Source organism: Natator depressus, chromosome 9, assembly GCF_965152275.1.
Source record: "Natator depressus isolate rNatDep1 chromosome 9, rNatDep2.hap1, whole genome shotgun sequence".
NCBI classification, from domain to species: Eukaryota; Metazoa; Chordata; order Testudines; family Cheloniidae; genus Natator; species Natator depressus.
The window spans coordinates 90,594,677-90,614,725 of NC_134242.1; the positions used below are offsets into that span (position 1 = coordinate 90,594,677).

The window sequence follows — 20,049 nt, forward strand, 5'->3', positions numbered from 1 at the left end:
GCTTTGCTTGTTGTGTGAGTTCTGTTCCAGAGGCTGTGTCCCGTGGTAAGACTTCTTTGTTGTCATTCAAAGCTGCAGAGGGGCAAGGTAAAGCTGGCCTTGCATCTCCGCCCAGTTTGCTCTCCTGCTTAAGCCTTGAAATCCTCATTTTACCCTGTTCCCCCGCCCACTGAGCATGTTTGGCACAGTTTCCTCCCTTGCAACTCTGTTCCCAGTGCAAGCCGCTCAGTTCGACCGTCACCATTCAGCTGTAGGGGGATTGTTGCAGCGCTCTTATGGACTGCGCCTTAACTGAGCTTGTGTATAGTAGAAAAGCAAATCAGCTGTCTGAACGTGAAGTACGGGGGTTAGGGAGGATGAAATAGTAGGAGTGCCTTCCTTAGACCAAAGATGAGCAGAACTAGGCGGGTAGCTAAGATCTCAGCAGGTCTCACATCACAGCAAAAGCCTGTAAGGTGCGTGTACAATGTGTGTATATACACACACACACATAGCTATAGAGCTGAATGACTAGGCCTAAAGAAAACATGCCGGTAAGTAACCCCTTCACTGCTAGACTTCCTGGGGTATTTCTTTGCTGGTAGTTGAAGGGGATGCTCCATTGAAATCAACGGAGCCCTTTAATATTGTAAGTAGGTGCTGCAGTACTGTCATGCCTCCGACCTACTCACGCAAGCACTGTGAATAAAAGGGCAGAAAGGCAAGTGTTGTGAAGTGCCAGGTTGGGGTGGCTGGTTCCCCTCTGCCCTATACTGTATCTCTAGCCTGTTGAAAATTAGGAGAGCCTGGGCCAGACTGGTGGAAGTGAGCCCAGCTCCACTGAAGTCAAGGCCATTTAAATGGCTTATTGCCAATGGTGAGTTTGGCTCCCTCAGTTTATTCACAACAGTGCTTGGCTTGCCCACCCTACCTCAGCTCCCAGCCTGGCATGATGTGCTACTGAAACGAAGAGCCTTACTAATTGCTGCAAACTTTGAATACTTTTTTGCATTTAAAGCCTCAACTCCCACAAGTTTGGGAACTTCAGTGCGATTTTGCTTTATAAACATAACACAGGCTTGCTCTAAACCACTTCTTTTACCCACGTGTTGGTAACACTCCTCTGCATAATTTAGCATTTGGTGAGAAATATACCATACTGTCTCCTTCCCCATCTGACTCTCTTTATCATCACTTCACAGAGGGTCTTAACGCAGAGTACGTGAAAGGAGAAAACACAGAAGCTGTTGTAACTGAAGAACCTCAAGGTGAGAGCTTTTTTTGGCATTGCTCTTAATCTTTCTGAACGCTGGCTTTCACAACTCTTGCTAAACATCAGTACATGCTTCCCATTGTAAGTGTCTCACATGTCAGCCAGGCCTTCCTTTCTCTATTAAGCAAGTCATAGCATTTAATATAACAGATGACACTGCCACTTTCCATAAAACATCCACAGCAGCGCTTGCTCCCTTACTGCACACACGAAAGAGATTTATAAATCCAGGGGCCTCAGAACCTGATCCTGCAAACAATGGGCCTTAATACTTTGCCACAGTGCTTGTCAGCTATGGCTCTTAAAGTACTTTACAAAAGGAAGGCATCATCCCTGTTTTAAAGATGGGAAAATGTAGGCACAGAAATGAAAGGATTTTCCCAAGGCCACAGAGCACCTCCCACCATTGACTCCTTGTATTTTGATACTTCAATATGTTGTTGTATTTATGGTGATTCTTTTTTTCCCCCTCCAGTTAAATATTCAGCCCTAGAAACACAGTCAGCAGAGCCGCTGCCACCACAAGACAATGCGAAGGTCTAAAGCATGGCCTTGGGCTGGAAGAGAATCAGTCAGCGACACACACGCTTGTAATTCAGCTTTTTATTTAATTTGGATCCAAGCTATTTAATGTGTATTTAGACTAGAAGTGGCTTCTTGTTGATATAGGCTGTAGGGCTAGAATGTCAGTGTCTTTTTATTTTTTTGTAAAGAGTTGTATGTTTACATCAAATTTAATAATGTAGGATTGATTTCACATTGTGTACAAGACAACAAAAGGTGCTTCAGTAGCCTTCCAAGCGACGGTTAGGATTTTCACTTTTGGGACAAGTAGCTGGGATAATGTCTTTTTCAAAGGGTGCCAGAGCGTACAGGTGTGAGGACGATGAAGTGCCTGTAAAATAACAATCCAAAGCAAACCATGCAAGAACCTTTGTAAATCACTTCCAGCCAATTTCTGCTATCAGCTAGGCACATACAGTGTCAGCAATGAAAATTGTGTGTGCAGCTGAGGGTAGATTTTGCTCCTTAGAGTAGCTACACCTAAAAATAAAGTGCCTGTGGGTAGATCCTCATTTAGGGGCCCTGCCAGGGGGGGTAACAAATGCCTCTGCTCATTGGAGTCATGGAGTTGAGAGTGCACATCATCTCACAGTACTAGTACATCATCTCACAGTACCCACCTTTAAGGACCTGATGTTGATACCAGATAACAGTACAGATAATTGCGGTATGGGATTTTGGCAGGTAAACACTGCCATACATGGTTGTGTCCGAGATCGGCATTGAGCCTCGAGTTCCAGGGTTTGGCTATGACAGCACTGAAACTTCTGCATAGTCGCTGAGATTAACTTAAAACTGTTCACACTTGTATGGATTTAGGGACAGGTTCAGATCTCATTAACACCAGAGTCACTTGAATTCAGAGAGAGCGAAGTTAAAACTGATTGAGTTTTTTTAAAAAGATCAGGTAATTAACCTGTGAAACTCTGCCACAAGATAGCCATTAAGAGCTTAGCAGAATTAAAAAACCCAACTATTTATTATGGCTGATGAGCACATCCACAGTTATTTTACCCAGGGGGAAAGGGGGATATAAAGCCTCATGCTTCAGGGCATAAGCTAACCTCTGAGAATGGTTAGGAAGAAACTGCCACTGATGGGGTAGTTATGTAGAATTATCCTCTATGGGGTTTCTTACACCTTCCTCTGAAGCATTTGATGCTGGCCACTAACAGGACACTGTACTCTAGCTGAAGCAGTGCTCTGATCTGTGTTCCTGTTTAACTGAAGTGTAACTGAGATTGATTCTGGCCTCTGGTATCTTGACTATCACTTGTTACAACTTCTTTTTTTCTTTATGCCCCTTTCATGTGGACACTGTTACATGCCAATACAGTTTTCAAAATTAGCTGAATTAGGAAAAGGAGGCTTTGAAACAAAGGAAAACTCTTTACTTTCTCAAGTGAAAAAGGTACAAAGTGTTTATAGAATCAGGACATGCGTACATTTTGTAATGTTTTGCAAAACCCCCCATTATGTGAATGGGAAGCAGCAGCTGAGTAAGAGTGTCTAGTTTTCAGTTTGATGTACAAACTCAGTTTTCATGAAGGGATTTACACGGGGCCTTGCCTGTAGGTATTTGTATAAGCCTAGGGGCATTTTTGTGTAACAATCTAATTTAAAGGAAATTACCTAGTAGCATTGTAAATGTTTTGCAGCAGCTGTACAATTCCTTATGCTCTGTTTTTTTTGACACATGCATTTCAAAAGCCTTATAATAGCTTTACAGGCAGAAATATATTGTTTTATAAATGTGTTTGTATTACAAAACAAAATGTAATAAGCTGTTTCCAAAGTTCTCATTTAACTATTGGCTTCTGTGGAACTGAAGCAGGAAAAATAGACAAGGAATACAGCATTCAAGTTTGCTTAGGTACTCTAGAGTAGTTTTATGATGGAGGAAATGTGGTTTGTAGAATTTTGAAGAGCACACAAAGAAACCCAGACACTAACGAAGCCACAAAGCTGAATTCATATGACTGTATATTTCCAAATAGTGTAGTTTCTTTCTTTCTTAGCCAAACATGTTTGAAAGCTGTAGTATAAAAGCATTTTTAGATAATATTAGAGATAAAGGTTACTATAGGGCACTGGTACACCACCAGGAGCCATTTTCTTGGGTAGATCAAGTGAACATAATTCCATATTTCATTTTTACTGATGAAAGAAAGTGGTTTGATGAGTATAGATTGTCATATTTTGTTGCATTTCTATTACTGCTCTGTACATTCACTGTTTGTGTCTACTGTACAGTGGACTGACGTGTTCAAGATTGCTTACTTTAGGAGAGACCACTTAACCCTTGCAGGGAAAGTGTTTAAAAACTAGAACATCTGAGACCTGTTAATAATTCACAGATATAGCAATTTTCTATTTTAAAGTAGTTTCTCTGAGAAGAATACCAGATCTGAGAACTCAGAAGTAGATTGCACAGAAGCTGCTTTTTCCCCCACAGCCTTTTCTATGATTCTGGTAAACAGTTATGCCTTAATGTAATTTATAGTTACAATATCAGAAAAAGTATGTATATGCACCGCCGAACTCCTGTTCCAAGTTTACAATAGCATAATTTGGGGTCTAGGAGAAGGAGGGCTTTAAAGAGGAGACTACCGCCTGACGTTACATTAAAAAAAAGTAAGCCTTAGCCCCAGGCCTATCTTCAAAAAGGTTAGCAAATTGGACAAAAAATCCAAACAAATCTAGGATCATTATGATGTACTAGATATCAAAGTAAAGAACAATCGCTCTATTTGTTGTTGCATTCTTTCCCCCCATCCTTCATCTCTGGCTCGTCTGTTCAATCTCTGGAGGGGCAGCCACCATCTGTACAGCACCTTGAATAATTTTTGTCACTTCCCAGTACGGTGCAAGTTATATTTTACTTTATACTCCAGGGGAATTTGATAGGGCTGTTCCTTCCCTACTAAAGACCTTCATGATTAAAAACAGGTGACAACTTAAAAAAAAGCCCTGCGCTGAAACGCTGCAAACATGATCTCAGCCACATTCCCCTTTAAAGTATCTGGAGAAAAATATTTGCAAGTCGAAAGTGGTAGGATACAAGGGAAGTGTGACATGGCTCAATGCTAAGTGAAATTATTTCATTTTCTTTTAGTCCAAAATATAGCTGAGGCCCTGCTAGAAGGTTACATAGTGCCTGTGCTGTGGCCACGAGCTCACCCCACCCTGCTTTTGTAGGTTAACTGAGACCACTTCTAATTAGAGAAAAGTCCAGTAGTTTTCTGTACATACATGAAACGGATCCTTGACAAGAAGCCCTCTCTAGTCACATAAAGCTTTGGTTTGTTACTGTATTAGTGATGTGCATTTTCTTTTGGTAAAGTTGTAATTCTCCTTTCAAACCCGAGAATTGTGACATTCGGTTTTGACTTGACACTTTTTACGACTCCTTTGGACACTCTATTAAAATCTTCCATTTTCATGTAACCCAATAGTACATATTCTTAATGACTTATTTTGTTGTGGTAAAAGTGGAATTAGTCCATGAGAAAAAACATTTAAAATTAAGAAAACATTAAGAATTGAAGTGGAAAGACAGTCTCGGCTGTTAAAAATTGCTTCTGTGACAAATGATGTTCAGAAACAATATGGATGAAATTAGATAAAGAGTAAATTATTTCTTTGAATGAAATCTTCATTTAAAAGCAAGGCATACAGTTTACTAAGGCAGAATTGATCTGTACCAAATGAAATTTGTGTATTATGCTGTGAAAAGGCAGACTCATTTTGCTAAAGTACATATAAGGCTTACAGGGAAAATCAGAATTTGATTGCTGAACTACCATTGGAAAACTATGAATAAAACAGACTGACTCATACAGTGACATTTTAGTACTGTGTGTTTTGTTTGTGTGTTTGACAAAAATAGGAAAAAGGTGGAAGACTTTTTATTTTATACATACACACACAGACAGATTCCTGCATAAAAGCCCTACTAAAGCTACTTCAATTTTAGTTCAAGATTTTTTTCACACTAAGAACAGTGTTGATTGTCTGAGAAAATAAACATTACCTTGAAAATTTGCAATTAAGGATAAAATGGACAACTATGGAAAAGCACTGGTAAAGTCACGCTAACAACCTTAACTCTGCCCCATCTCGTTCCACTGGTCAACTCAATGTAGCCAGTCTGGAATCCAGAGTTTTCCTGTAGAACAAAGAATTCTGGCATACATGACTTTGGATTTGTACCTCCGTGTCTCATATGTGAAATTCCCCTGCAATGGCGATTTCTAAACTTAAATTTTTTGGCCCCAGATATGGTGACTCAGCATATCACCATTTTTACATTTGACACTACTTGCTGCTGTGTAATTTTTGATATAGAATAGTAGAAGCCCATTCTCCCTAACAAATGCAGGTGATTAGATGGGCAGGAGAATTCTGGTGCAGTGATAATACTTACTTTGGTTTAAAGGTGACACGTACAAAAATGGGGGTGCACCCTTTTCTGCCTTTTAGAATTTGTATATAAACATTGGTGTGTACAAATATCATGAATTTCACATCTTGCCTTACCTGTTCTGCTGGATGTCTCCCTTATAGGGCTCAGTTGTGGACTGGGAAAGCTCTTAGCCCTTATTTTCACCTAGGAGTGCCAGTCATTCTGGCTTTATTAAATCCATGCGAAAGACTGAATAGCTTTTTTATAAAACATAAATAAATAAAAAGGAAGCAAATATAAACATTTATCATATCAGCCTTAATTCCTTGACTGGGAGATAGGGTATAGCTGCGGGGGAGGAGGGCTGTGGGAACAGTTGGAAAAGACTGTATTTATCAGTTTAGTAAAAATGAAAGGGTGTTTAATTCTGTTTAAAAAACAAAACTTAACCAACGAGGGGGAAAAAAGGTTTCACAAAGTGTTGTTCAGCTCTGAAATGTGACTTCTGTATTGCCCTGACACCTTAAAAAATTTGGTTTCAGAGTAGCAGCCGTGTTAGTCTGTATTCGCGAAAAGAAAAGGAGGACTTGTGGCACCTTCGAGACTAACAAATTTATTTGAGCATAAGCTTGCGTGAGCTACAGCTCACTTCATCACATCATGCATCCGATGAAGTGAGCTGTAGCTCACGCAAGCTTATACTCAAACAAATTTGTTAGTCTCGAAGGTGCCACAAGTCCTCCTTTTCTTAAAAAATTTGGTGAGTTTAGATTTAACTACCTACCAGTGCTTCAGACCCATTCTGGAATTTCCTGAGACGTGGTTCCCCACTCGTACGTCATCATTTGCAATAAAAGATTCTGCTGGTCAAATCTGCCAGCCTATGCCTGTACACACTTCCTTTGTCTTCAGTAGATTTGTCCTGGTGTAACAGAGGACAGATTTTGATCCAGCTACTGGAACACAGTTAACAATTCCATTGAAGATGCACCAGTCAGAACTGAACCTTGCTCCCTCTCACAAAGTGGCGTTGGCTCTACTGTGTTAACAGGAGTAAAAAGTAATAATTAATTTGGTCACTTAGAAGGATAAGATGCTGAATGCTCACAAAGGGAGCAGAGCTGAGAGATCATTTTACTTTGTCACTTTCCAGAGCAAAACCACACTTTGACCAACAGAAATACAAAAAAGCCTCAGTTTGAAAACTACTGAGTTAAGTGTCTACATAAAGTCAATTTTGCTTATTACTCCTATTGTATCAGGAGGATCCCTCATGTTATCCTTGCGATGACAGGGTCACTTGGGTATGTTGAAACCTGTGGCACATACAGACTATTTGTAAGAATGAGTGACACTTTTCTGTATAAAAACGAATCCATACATTGTAGCTGTGAGCATATAACATTTAATATCTGAAAGTGCTACAGTTATTCCAACTATCCCTCTTACAGTTATTATGGAGCACAATCTTTCACGATCACTAGCTCCAATAAAGAGAAAATTTCAAATTACTTTCTTTAGGTTTCATTTTAGAAACAGCATGCTCTATTTCAGTAGACCGTTAAAACGCCAGGCTAAATTTGAAGTACTAAGGAGTTTAAATTCACAACTCAACATATTTTGACTGTATAAAATTCACTGATGGTATATTGTTTTATAGTGTTGTTTTTATATAAAAACCATCTTCCATCTTAATGATCTCTTATAAAAGGCCCGATTTAGATTAACAGATGTGGCATCTTGGTCCTTCTCGAACTATTCTGCTTCAGGTGTATAAACTATTATAAAAATTTTCCCATCACAAATAAACAGGACACATTGCAACGTCATGCACTGTGTATAATGAACTGAGAAGACTGGACACAGAACTTCTATCAACACAGCTCACATTTGCAAAAGAAGTACTCACCAGTTTGTGTTACACAGGACATCATTATGTACAGAAGTGCACAGAACTGGAGAAAAGGAGTGTGGCACAACGGCATATTTAGTACAGTGACCTCACTGCACAGCCAAGCTAATTGCTGGTGCCTCCTTGTGGCGCATGTTCAGTGCAGACACTCTGTAGGGAAGGTTTCAGAGTAGCAGCCGTGTTAGTCTGTATCCACAAAAAGAACAGGAGGACTTGTGGCACCTTAGAGACTAACACATTTATTTGAGCATAAGCTTTCGTGAGCTACAGCCACTGAATGCATCCGATGAAGTGAGCTGTAGCTCACGAAAGCTTATGCTCAAATAAATTGGTTAGTCTCTAAGGTGCCACAAGTACTCCTTTTCTTTCTGTAGGGAAGGGATCCCATCATCAGATAAAATGGACTGGTACAGGATTTAGAGTGGAAACTGTGAGGGTAGGGAGGTTAGGGCTCCGATGATTAGAATAGCAGGGAGTTAATCCCCTGCTCCTTTATAGCCCCCTCCCCAGCTAATTCGAGGCAGGGGTGCTGATGTCCCAGGGTATAGGCAGGGTGCCTTAAACTGAGCGGCTAGCAGGTTGGCTAGAGACCTGGATGGATAAAGGGGGAGGGCTGCCAGCAGCCCTTCCCCCACCTCCCGGTTGTGTGTAAACAAGTATGGAATTACCTGCACTGTACAATTTTATCTGCCAGGTACTCCTGGACAGTGAGGAATAAAGTTGCAGCCTAAATCACATCCAGGGTCTGTTGTCCTCCTTCCAGCAGAGCTGGACACTGGCTATCCACGTACAGTAAGAACTACAACTAGTGCATAGAACCAATCGATTCTTCAGAAACAGGGTTAATTCCTCCCAGCAGCACTTGAATCATACAGCTCAAGACCAGCAAGTGAAGTCACGATATCTTGACTACTCAAAGGAGGAGCTTGGGATTCTTGTGAAACGTTGGTCAAGTAGGAAGGAAAAAATAAAGGGGAATTTCAAGCACGTTTTACTTCCACGTCTGCTGAGAAAGCAGCTGCAGAATTGTTTTTTAAAAGGCTTCATGTCACTAATGGCGTTGATCAGACGGTTCTGAAACAACAATGGGGGTTTTTTGGGGGGCGGGAGGGAATTGGAATAAAATGAGAAATAAGGATTTTATATACAATATGGATAAATGATTGAAAACAGAGAAAACGTTGGCAGCATTTAAAAAAAAAAACCCAACCCAACAGGCTTTATTATTTCAAGGAAACCAATTAAGATCCTATTATTTAAAAACATCGAAGTTGTAACAGTTTATATCTTCCAAAACATTTGGAGAGGCTGGATCAATTTCTGAACCCATAACATGCAAATCAAGTGTATGCATGTTTAACATCACATATGCATGTACATAAATTGGATTTTGTGTGTATACGTTTAACAGGACACACTTAAAATACGTGGAACTATACAGACTATACAATTTACACGGTTCGATGTTCTAATCCAAATTGTAACCACTTGCTAGAAAACAAGTTACTGAGTACAAGACAGACCTGATTAAGCTTACCCCTTATTCATGAGGGTAAAACAGGACAATAAATGGTCAAAAGATTTATTTAAACTTGTAAAAAAAGGCATTAAAAAAATTAAAATCCATGCTTTACCAAATATATTACATCATACAAGTACCAGTAGGTGTGTATTAATTGGCAAATCCTGTTTACCTTCATTACCATCCATTCTTAATGGCATAATTACTCAAAATGTAAAATTGGCCGCACTGAAAAATACTTAATTTAAAATCTGTTTCAAAGTGCATTACTTATATATGTCCCCAAGAATATTAGCAGTTGCGCTAGATAAAAATAATGTACTGCATTAAATAAAGAGCTCCCATTCAGTAAATTTCTCTCCATGTTGATTCAGCACAAACATTACATGGCATTTCATTTGGGTTTCTCAACCAGCCTCTGTACCCAAGGCAGCAAAAAGCCTCTTACATTATCTGTCTGACAGATGGGTTCCTTTTTAAGATGGTTAAATTGTTGGTTGCTCAAAATAAAGTTAATTTTACAATTGATGATTTAGCGAGAGATGTCAAAACACATACGGGAACTGCCAGCTTTAGAAAATACCATCACAACTCCTGAAGCTCTTTTTGGCCTCATCATAACAGAAACAGACACAAAGAGTAAGGCATGTAGATTGATAGCAATTATAAGTCACTCACAATCCTTGGGAGACAGGGAAAATATTCCACCCGCCTCAAAGCATATATACGCTGATCACCTGACAGGAATGGTTTTACATGGCTGTTGTTGCACATCAGACAGAAGTGCGCACTGGTGAGGCTGAGTGAGAAGATGACGACCCTCTAGCTGATGATGAAGAAATGGATCGTGTAGCAGCTTCACGCTGCAAGTCTTCCACCTTCTTCTGAAGCTCAGCTCTGATGGCAAGTAGCTCCTTAAGATTCTGATGAATTGGCATCTGGTGGTTTAACAGAAGAGAGCTATTTTTATTATAATAATTAGTTAATTTCTCAGTTAATAATACATCTGCTATTTTCTTCTATTCTGACATAAGAAACCCCAAGCTTCTTGTAAATTTCATTACAGCTCAATATTTGGAGTGACTATTTCTTTATTTAACATTTCAAATGATAATACTCGAGTCAACTTCCCCTCTTTCCCCAGTCGATCATGACTGAGTTCGTAGGGGCCCTATTCAGGAGGCTGTACACATTTATTGAAGGGATACCCAAAGACAAGGGCAGGGGGGAAGTAAAGGATGACTAAGGAAAAGCAAGTTACTTTGATACTGTACTTTTAATCAATTTTACCAATATTACTGTCAATGAATGTATGAAATGCCTTCACCAGGAGTCTCTCTTCTCCGGTGAGATGAATTTTAAAAAAAAAAAAATAAAAAGTAAATTAAGAATAAATGAAAAGCATTTTGCACCAGAATACAAACACTGGTCCACAATTCAATACCAAAGATGGAATTTAGAAAAAGAGGCCATATCCCTCAAAGTTGCCCCATAGTGCTTTGCACACACGAGTGACTGGCTGTAGTCTGAGAAGGTCCTGTCCCTCTCAGGACCTCCAAATTTCAGGGAAGTTGATCACACAAGGCCTTTTCTTAACGTGTTGCTCCAGAGAACAGCCAACTTAGTGTTTTCCTTGGCTCCATCCAAAGAAATTGGATCCTTTGCCAATGGAACATATTTCCATGGTTTTGTACAGGGCAGCTTTACAAGCATTCGACCCCTCTCAGCCTGGGATTTAGCATCAGTCATCGTCACAGAGGTAGAAAAAAGGCTTTTGCCTGTGCAGGACTCCCAGATTCATGCACTGAGAAGCCTTTCACAGAAGCAGGTTCAGGAGTGGTGTCTTTTGCCCTTTCAGTGGCCTCTGAACGGAGCCTTGAAGACATCGCTGTCTTTGGCGGCGTGCTTTTCTTAGAGTTATGAAAGGCATTGTTTCATGTCTGTTTGAAGCAGTGGAACACAGCTGGGCAAGAGGAACACTCCTTTAACCCCATTTTTCTCACTAGATCTGCTGCCCTAGACAAAGCCCAGGGTGATCTTCCAAAGTGCGACAACGATAATGAAACAGCCGGAAAACTGCCAAAACTTCAGACTTAGTCTACACTGTACTTTACCAAGCTGTGAACTATTTACAACTATCTAGAGTAAGGAAGACGGATATTCTGTAAGTGCTGTCAGAAGACTAGAGGGGAACTCTAGGGCTGTTAGAAGTGATAGGGTAGCCTAGATCTATGAAACGTTTGGCTCGAGAGAACGGCATTCATCCCTGACTGCTAGTTACTGCTCAGAAAGGATTCCAGAGCTACAGGGGTAAGCATGAAACTCCTAGAGCTGGGCTGTGTCCAGCAAAGAGGAAGTTTGCTCATGCCACTTCTGATACCCTGGAAGTCACTAGGTCAGCATCCTCCACTCACATGTACATGCTGATATCAACTGCAACATAAAGAGGGTGTCTTCACAAACCTTCAACAAGGCAGACAGTCACTGCACACTACCGGTTTCTTGACAGGGCATATTAGAAATACATTTATAACAATTAACTTCCACAGCCAAGTGACACTGAGATGCTGTACCACAGCATGTAGATGGGAACTCAATTTAATGGACAGCAAGCATTTTTTTTTCCAGTGGCCACTACGCTTTTCAATAAGAAAAAACCTGCTGTTCTACCAGAGTTCATCCTTGTGGATACTCTTCCTACCCTAGAGCTCCGGTCCATAACAGAATGATTTAGCTGTTGTGTTGCACTGGGCCCTAGGCCACAGGGGCTTTGCACGCCTGGTTTCTGAACAGCATAATCATGGACCATTGTAATGTGCAATATCTTTCTTTTACAGACTTGAACACCTTGTCACATATATCACCTAGGTGTCCCACTGAACAAGCCAGAATCATGAAAAGCAGTTTCAGACAACAGACTTAGTAGAACCTTGCTACAGATCTGTGCAGGACACACTGCGTGAACACTGCTGAATACAGACATTATGTATAGCATTTAAAAGGGAGGATGCTGGCTGTATTACTTTTCTGTCCTCCCTAACACCTAAACTAGGAAAGAACACCTTACAATCTCATGCACAGTTTCCTGTCCCTCCCATGCTTCAATCTGAAAGGATGGTACATTAATAAATTACGTAAAAGTCACAATAATGAAGTCTACAAAATTTAAAACATCACTTAAGGCACCGTATATTCACATTATACACAAAAAAATATGGACAAAGAACATGGTTACGAAGTCAAGCATTCAAAAGTTAGGTAATGCCAGGATTAAAGTTATCTGTGCAACTGTACGGTGGCCCCCTCGCATATGCAGTATGATACAGTCTTTAATTACATTACCACAGACTGTTCCCCACCAACATTTTCCTGCCTCATTCACTGCACAGAAGGGATGGTGCTCCAGTAATGGGCAGAAGAGGTTACTCACTTTGTGCGGTAACTGCAGGTCTTAGAAATGTGTCTCCCTAGGCACACATGTGCCTCTCAAGCCCTTGATTGGAGATTTTCAGTTAGCAGTGTCCATTCAGCCCATGCATGCACCCCAGGCCTCCGCATGCCAGGCACCAAGACTTTATAGGGGTGCGCGGGTGAACTGCCTTCAGTTCCATCTCCCACCAAACGTCCCCTCTGGTCGTGGAGCACCCATAGGGGGACACATCTCGAAGAACCAGAGTTACTGCACAAGGTGACTACCACTTCTTTGAGCAGTGTCCCTTTGGATGCTCCACTTCAGGTGACTTCTAAGCAGAATCCACAGATGGAGGAGGGAGTTTCGAAATTGAGACCAGAACTGAAGATACCACTGCAGAAACAAGTGTTGCATTGGATCTGGCAGCATAAATCAGGGTGTGATGTTTTGAAAACATACGTATTGAAGCCCAGATAGCAGCCCTACACAGCTCAGATACGGGCACATTCTTAAGTAATGCTGTAGATGTTACCTATGATTTGGTTGAATGTGCTATCACCTCTGGGGGGTGGGGAGGATGAACGCTTGCATCCACATAACAAGTGATAATACATCCAGATATCCATCTCAATAGTCTCTGAGCAGAGATCAAGGACACCTTGGATCTATCTGTGAAGGAAATGAAGCACTTAGGTGAATTTCTCAATACTAGGTAGAAATCCAGTGCTCTTCTAAAATATAGGGCATGAAAACTGGAAAATGAATACATAGAGGTGGAAAAAATGAAGGTGGAATTCCGACAGACCCTTAGGTAGGGATTCACTGTGTGGAGGTAAAGACACTGTCTTTGAAGAATAACATAAAGGGGGAGATCTGCCATCAAGGCATCCATTTCTTCAACCCTACAAGCCAACGTGATGGCTACTAAAAAGAATGTCTTCATATATAAATGGAGCAGAAGACAGACTGCCATTGGTTCAAATGGAGGTCACGTAAAGAAACTGAGTACCAACCTGAGGTGCCAGATTGGGGTAGGGTCCCTAATGTGGAGGGTAGAGATTCTCCAAACCCTTAATAAACCCAAATGATACCAGGTGAGCAAAAATGGAGGATCCTTCTACAAGAAGAAGGAAGGCTGATATTGCTGCCAAAAGGAGCTTAACTGAACTGAGACCCCTGATGTCTTCAGAACCAACAGATAATCCAAGATAACAGAGTAGTGTAAGGATAAGGCCTTTGTCTGCAGCCAGATTAAAAGAGCACCCAAGCAGCAGCCATTAGCTGAGAAACAAGAAGTCACATCCTCACATGCATCTAAATTACATTAAACCAGGCTGTTAAGAAGGAGACCCCATCCTAATGGCACCCACTATCACCAGATAAAGAAACAGATCTTAAGTTGGTTAAAGCTTTCTGTCTGTCAAGAAATCACTTATCAATAGTTGTGGTTGTGAAATTCTCATTTCTTTATTGCTTTGTCATTATGGTCCCCACTTCTCTATTGTTTATCTGTATGGTCTCTGTCTGGTTCTTTGTTTCTGTCTGCTGTATAATTAATTTTTCTCAGTGTAAGTTAATTAGGGTAGTGGGATATAATTGGTTGGAGAATTATGTTACAATATGTTAGAGATAGATTTGAGTAAAATGATTGGTTAAGGTATAGCTAAGCAGGACAAGTTTCACTATATAAACTGCGGTCCAAGAAGGAGACTAGCTGGGAAGAAGAAGAAGAAGAAGAAAAGACCTGGAAGAAGAACTCACCCACAAGACATAGCCTAAGACCAGAGCTGTTACGAATCCTCTGCACGACCTTGACATGCAGCAACTAGGACTCAGACGAGACCAATCTTGCCTGGCCAACAGGGGAAGTCCGCCTGCATGATCAGGATTGGTGAGAATGGTGTTGTATGCTTAATGTGTATTCTGCTTGGTAATTGTTAATAGAGGATCAGGATATTACTGTGTAAGGCTCTTTCACTAGTAGAAGGTCCTGCACATCTGCAGAAGTAGTATGCACCCGGAGCCCTACGTATTGGTAAAGGGTGGGGGTACTTAAATTAACCAGGTTAGTTACACCCTGAGCCCTACGAATTGGGTACAGGTGGCCCTGAGCCCTACGGATTGGGTACGGGTAGGTGCTTTTCGCTTGGAGCCCTACCAATTGGGAAAAGGTGGGGGGGCCTAAATTAACTGGGTTACGCCTGGAGCCCTATGGACTGGGAAAAGATGGGGTGCCCTAATGTGTGCAGGTAACAGTAGCATAGTATCAGGCAGGAGGTAGCGACAACATCATCCGAATAGAAGAATCTCTTCCATTTCTGCTGGTAAGCAGTACCGGTTGACCTCTTTCTACTATTTAGTGACACCCGTTGCTCTTCCATAGAGCAGGGGGATTCTAACCCCATGAACAATCAAGGAGCCACATCCTGAGGTGGAGTAGCACTAGGATGGGATGAGGCACACAACCCACATCCTGTGACAGGAGATGAGGAACGTTCGGGAGATTGAGCGACTATTAGGAGAACTTTGGCCAGGCCTGTCCGATTTTGTTCATCACCCTCAGTATCAGCGGCATTGTGGGGGAACACACAGAACAGATCCTTCTTCGAAGGTAGAAGAAAGGTATCTCCCAAGGACTGATGTCCCAGACCTCTTCTTGAGCAGAAAAGACGGCACTTCCTTTTTCTGTAGTTTGATTAAGCTACAAATATATGAATGCCATTAGTCCCAATAAATATCCCAAGTGATGAAACAAATGATAAATCACTCTCAATTTCACTTCCATGATTTATCAAAATATTTTACTAAGAGTGAAATTAACAGATATAGTTACTTTATTACACATTAACATATTTCAAAGTGTGAAGCTGATCAAAGAACTTACTGTTCATTTGACCATTTATGAGAAATAAAAGCAGATTTTCGAATTATTCTAAACTCTTAGGAAAAGAGCATCAGAAACTGATAAACTACCAAAAAATCATCAATTAAACCTTTAGTATCGAGAAAGATAAGTAGAGTAGGGCAATGTGAAGGGGTTGGCCAGCAGTACAAAGCAGTGGAGATTTAGGGCCAGATCTTCGGCTGGTGTTTGTCAACATAGCACAATTGACTACTGGCCCTTAGCCCTTAATTGAGCTAATTGCCTCCATAAAGGTTGGTCCAGGGAACTTCCTTCTGACTAACTTCTGTGGCTGTAGTGAAGCTTCAGGCTCTTTTTTACCTGCAATAATGTGACATCAGCAATCAAGTGGCAGCCCTTTTGTCATAAATCTGTATGCTGTTGTCCCCTCCCTAACTCCCATTCCTCCTCTTCCACCCACTCAAAGCCCTCAGAGGCTGCCTATATCCCTTATCTGTCATGATTGACTTACTCTACCCTTCTATGTCTCTAGGATGCTGCTTTTTCTCCTGTAGTATTCTGTACCCCCTACCCACTCCATTTCCTTCTCGCATGTTCCATTATCTCTCTCTTGCTGTCCTGCCTGGGTGTGTGTGTCTATTTTCTCTTGCAACCGTGCAGTGGCTTTATAACATGTCAGTACTAAATGCTTTGTTACCGATGAAATCTAAAAGCACTATGCAGACTGACAATTCAAAGGGGAAGGCAAAGGATGTACCTGCAACATTGAAGATGTTGAGGAGGAGGGGGAAAAGGAAACTTGACTTACAACATAAAGGAGAGGTTTGCTTAACCCAGGGGTTTTCAACTATTTAATAGCACGAATTCGCTCTTGAGAGAGAGAGAGAGAGAGAGAGAGAGAGAGAGAGAGAGAATGTCTTGTGGTCCACTTCTCTTCCCAACTTCCTAATCACAATCCCACTTACAGCTGAGTTCATTTCCACTGCTGTTTCTTATATTGAAAAATATTAGTAAAGTATTTAGGTATTTCTACTAACTGTCTTTTAAGTAACGTGTGTCCTTTAAAAAAAAAATCATCATCATACATTCTCCAGGAGAGTCTACTGTCCTGAAGACAAAATAACTCAAAAGGAACAGCCACTTCACAGTTAACAAAGGGCCACCCCCACTGAAGTACATATGTAAAAGAGAACTTTGTTTCTTAAACATGTCAAATCTTGGTCTCCTGAAGTTTTTGCGTCCATTTTCTTTATAGACATTCATTTTTTCATTCAAATGAAATCCTTCAGTATTTTGAAGTACTGTTGGATAACAATATTTGTAAGCACAAGGCGTCGTTTAAAAGAAGTCATAACAGCTATTCACTTACAGTACCACCAGTTCTTAATTGGATAGATATCTAGTTCATTATTGTACTAGCTCAAGGACAGTCATTCACTTGAAAATTGTTCAGCTGTGAATGCATTTTTTCTTCTTTCCATGAGCATACTTTATCTATTTTAGCAACAGGGACGAAAGGCTGCAGAGGAAAATGACTACTTTAAATTCATTGCTTGATTCAGACTATATCAGTCAGTTTTTCAAAAATACACTCTTCGTGCTGTAAGAAGACAATGTTTTTCAGTTCATTTTTTTGTTCTTCACAAAAGAACAGGAAGTCTGATCGAGCTGCTTTTAAAATCCTCGCTAACGACATACTCACATGTAAAGTCCACCTACCATGATGAGAACAATATTTTTCAGTAGTAATCAACACAACAGACTTTTTATAAAGTTGTGTCAACTACACCAAGCCAACATGAAAAGTAGTCACTAGTGAATCTGAAACTTAGTGTGTGCAAACTGACATACGGCTCTTGGAAACTACTGTATAGATTTAAAAGCTGTGGCGGAGAGTTTGAGGAGTGGCTGGAAAGAAAAGAAGAAGTGGAAAGGAAGGTAAGATCAAGTGAAGAAAGGTGTAACTGCATTAGTCTTACACCTCTGGAGCTACATCTGGGTGCAAATGCACTTACCAGTAGGTCAGTGTTTTATGGGCACGTATTAACTCCCAGTTACAAAGCTACCCAGAACTGACAGTGCCTGCTCAAGTGAGGCCTGGGCCTAAAACGGCAGGAGGGCTGCAGGTCAGAGCGTGCCTACATGAATTGGCAGCACTGGGTGAAGGAGATGGCACACCATTTGCTCAGTGCTATGTGTGGCATGAGCAGGCATAAGTGCAAGTGTTGCTCTAAAAGTTAACTTCATTGATCAAATCTACAGTCTGTTTAGAATGACATCTAACAAACTATGATAAAATAACACTACGGTCACAAAGTCAAGAATCCGGAAGTTAGGAGATGGCAGTTTAGCCCCCTTGTGCATATGCAGTATGACCGTCTTTAATTATATGACCACATATTATTTTTCCCATAGGACCGATGCCTCATTCAGTGTACAAAATAAGCAGTTGTTCAATATTTTGTTTGCTTGCCACTGTTCAATTTTAGGTCTTATTTACCGTACACTATCCAAACCCTACTCAGGAGACAGAATTATTCACTTCCTCCTCAACTCTTCTGTAGTGCTCATCACTACAGTATCTAAGAGCTTCACAAATATTAATGAATTTATTTTCACAGCACCCCTGTGAAGTGTGGTGGTATAACTATCCCCATTTTACAGACAGGGAACTGAGGTACAGAGTGATTAAGGCTGAATGTGTCCACTAATTTTGGATGCCCACTTTGAGATGCTTAGGACCCACGGTGACCAGATGTCCCAATTTTATAAAGACAGTCCCAATTTTTGGGTCTTTTTCTTATATAGGCTCCTATTACCCCCCCACCTCCTCTCCCAATTTTTCACATTTGCAGCCTGGTCACCCTATTAGGACCTGATTTTTCATAGTAATTAGCATTCCATAGCACTTTGTGTTCACACTGCTCCCGCTCCCACTGACTTCAGTTGCAGCTGTAAATGCTTAACACTTCTGCAAATAGGATCTTGGGGTATCAAGCCAGGCACCCACAAAACCACACACACATAATCAGTAGCCACCTATGAAAAGTTTGATTTTAAGTGACATGCCCAGCATCACATAGGAAGTTTGCGTCAGGGGCAAGGACAGATTCAAATTCCCCAGGGCAACAAAATTCCACCATTTCAACCATGAGACCGACCTTTCTCCTTCTCTTTTCAACTAGTGTAAGAAATGAGGCAGTCGTCCTACAAACAAACAAACAAACAAACAAACAGTCTCTCACTATACAACCCAGAGCATTCCCAGAACAGGTCCATCCTATGCACTCAATGAGGTACGGTGCTATAGAAAAAGTAGTATTTAATAATATGATCACACTATGATAATACATACCCACAAAGGGCCAAATGAAGGCTGCAGAGACACAAAGGTTGCACTGGGAAAAATGCAATCGGTGATAGATGCAGAATATCAGAAATTTCAGCCCAAACATTTACATTTTAGCAAAGCTGTAAGCAACTAAATACAGCCTCCCATAGTGGGAAGTGTCGGGCAATCCTGACTTTAGGCAGCACCAGCGGCTTTGCCTATAACACAAGCTCTCTCTGAGAGAGTGTTATCTTTTGCGTTTTGTACAAAAATCAAGTACATCGAGGGCTCTCAGTAAAAACGTACTGATAGGAACAAATTAGTTGTCATACTGGATTAGTTCTATCTCCTATGCTTCTAGTATAGAAGTGCTAGGGGATAGATTTGTTATAACAAGCACACAGTATACATTTCACCATCTAATTTGAATGCCTATGTTTACAAACACTGTCACTTTTGTATTTGGACCAAGGACTTAAACAAATAAAAATAAAAAGATGAACAAACTTGCAAAACTACTTATTTGAACAAATTAATAGCTTAGGGATCTCAAGAGGTCTGCTTTATTCGTAACAGCCTCACTTCCAGAAGAACACAGCCTGCAGAAAAGTCATCAAGAAAAGTAAAGCTGACAAATATTAACAATTCAGAAAGTTGTTACAGTTCCCAGAGGGAGGGATAAGGTGGCTATAGTAGAAGGCATAAAAGGAAGCTGGCCTTAGAGAAAAAACCTGCTTTTGGAAGAGAAGATACAGTCACAACCTAAATACAAATGGATGATACTAGCT

General features: G+C 40.8%; 2 protein-coding genes across 8 annotated transcripts in view; one reads left to right on the forward strand and one right to left on the reverse strand.

Annotated features, from left to right (window-relative positions):
- CD99L2 (CD99 molecule like 2) overlaps nucleotides 1-3,960 on the forward strand; it is an 88,277-nt gene extending 84,317 nt beyond the window's left edge. For both annotated transcript variants that reach the window (XM_074962604.1, XM_074962605.1), the window contains 2 exons: nucleotides 1,182-1,247; nucleotides 1,728-3,960. In XM_074962604.1, coding sequence (XP_074818705.1) covers nucleotides 1,182-1,247; nucleotides 1,728-1,795 — 134 coding nt within the window. In that variant the 3' untranslated portion in view covers nucleotides 1,796-3,960. The remainder of the gene's footprint in view (nucleotides 1-1,181; nucleotides 1,248-1,727) is intronic.
- Nucleotides 3,961-8,469: 4,509 nt separating this feature from the next.
- Nucleotides 8,470-20,049, reverse strand: part of MTMR1 (myotubularin related protein 1) — a 51,718-nt gene continuing 40,138 nt past the window's right edge. For all 6 annotated transcript variants that reach the window (XM_074962611.1, XM_074962609.1, XM_074962608.1 and 3 more), the window contains one exon: nucleotides 8,470-10,593. In XM_074962611.1, the coding sequence (XP_074818712.1) occupies nucleotides 10,429-10,593 (165 nt within the window). In that variant the 3' untranslated portion in view covers nucleotides 8,470-10,428. The remainder of the gene's footprint in view (nucleotides 10,594-20,049) is intronic.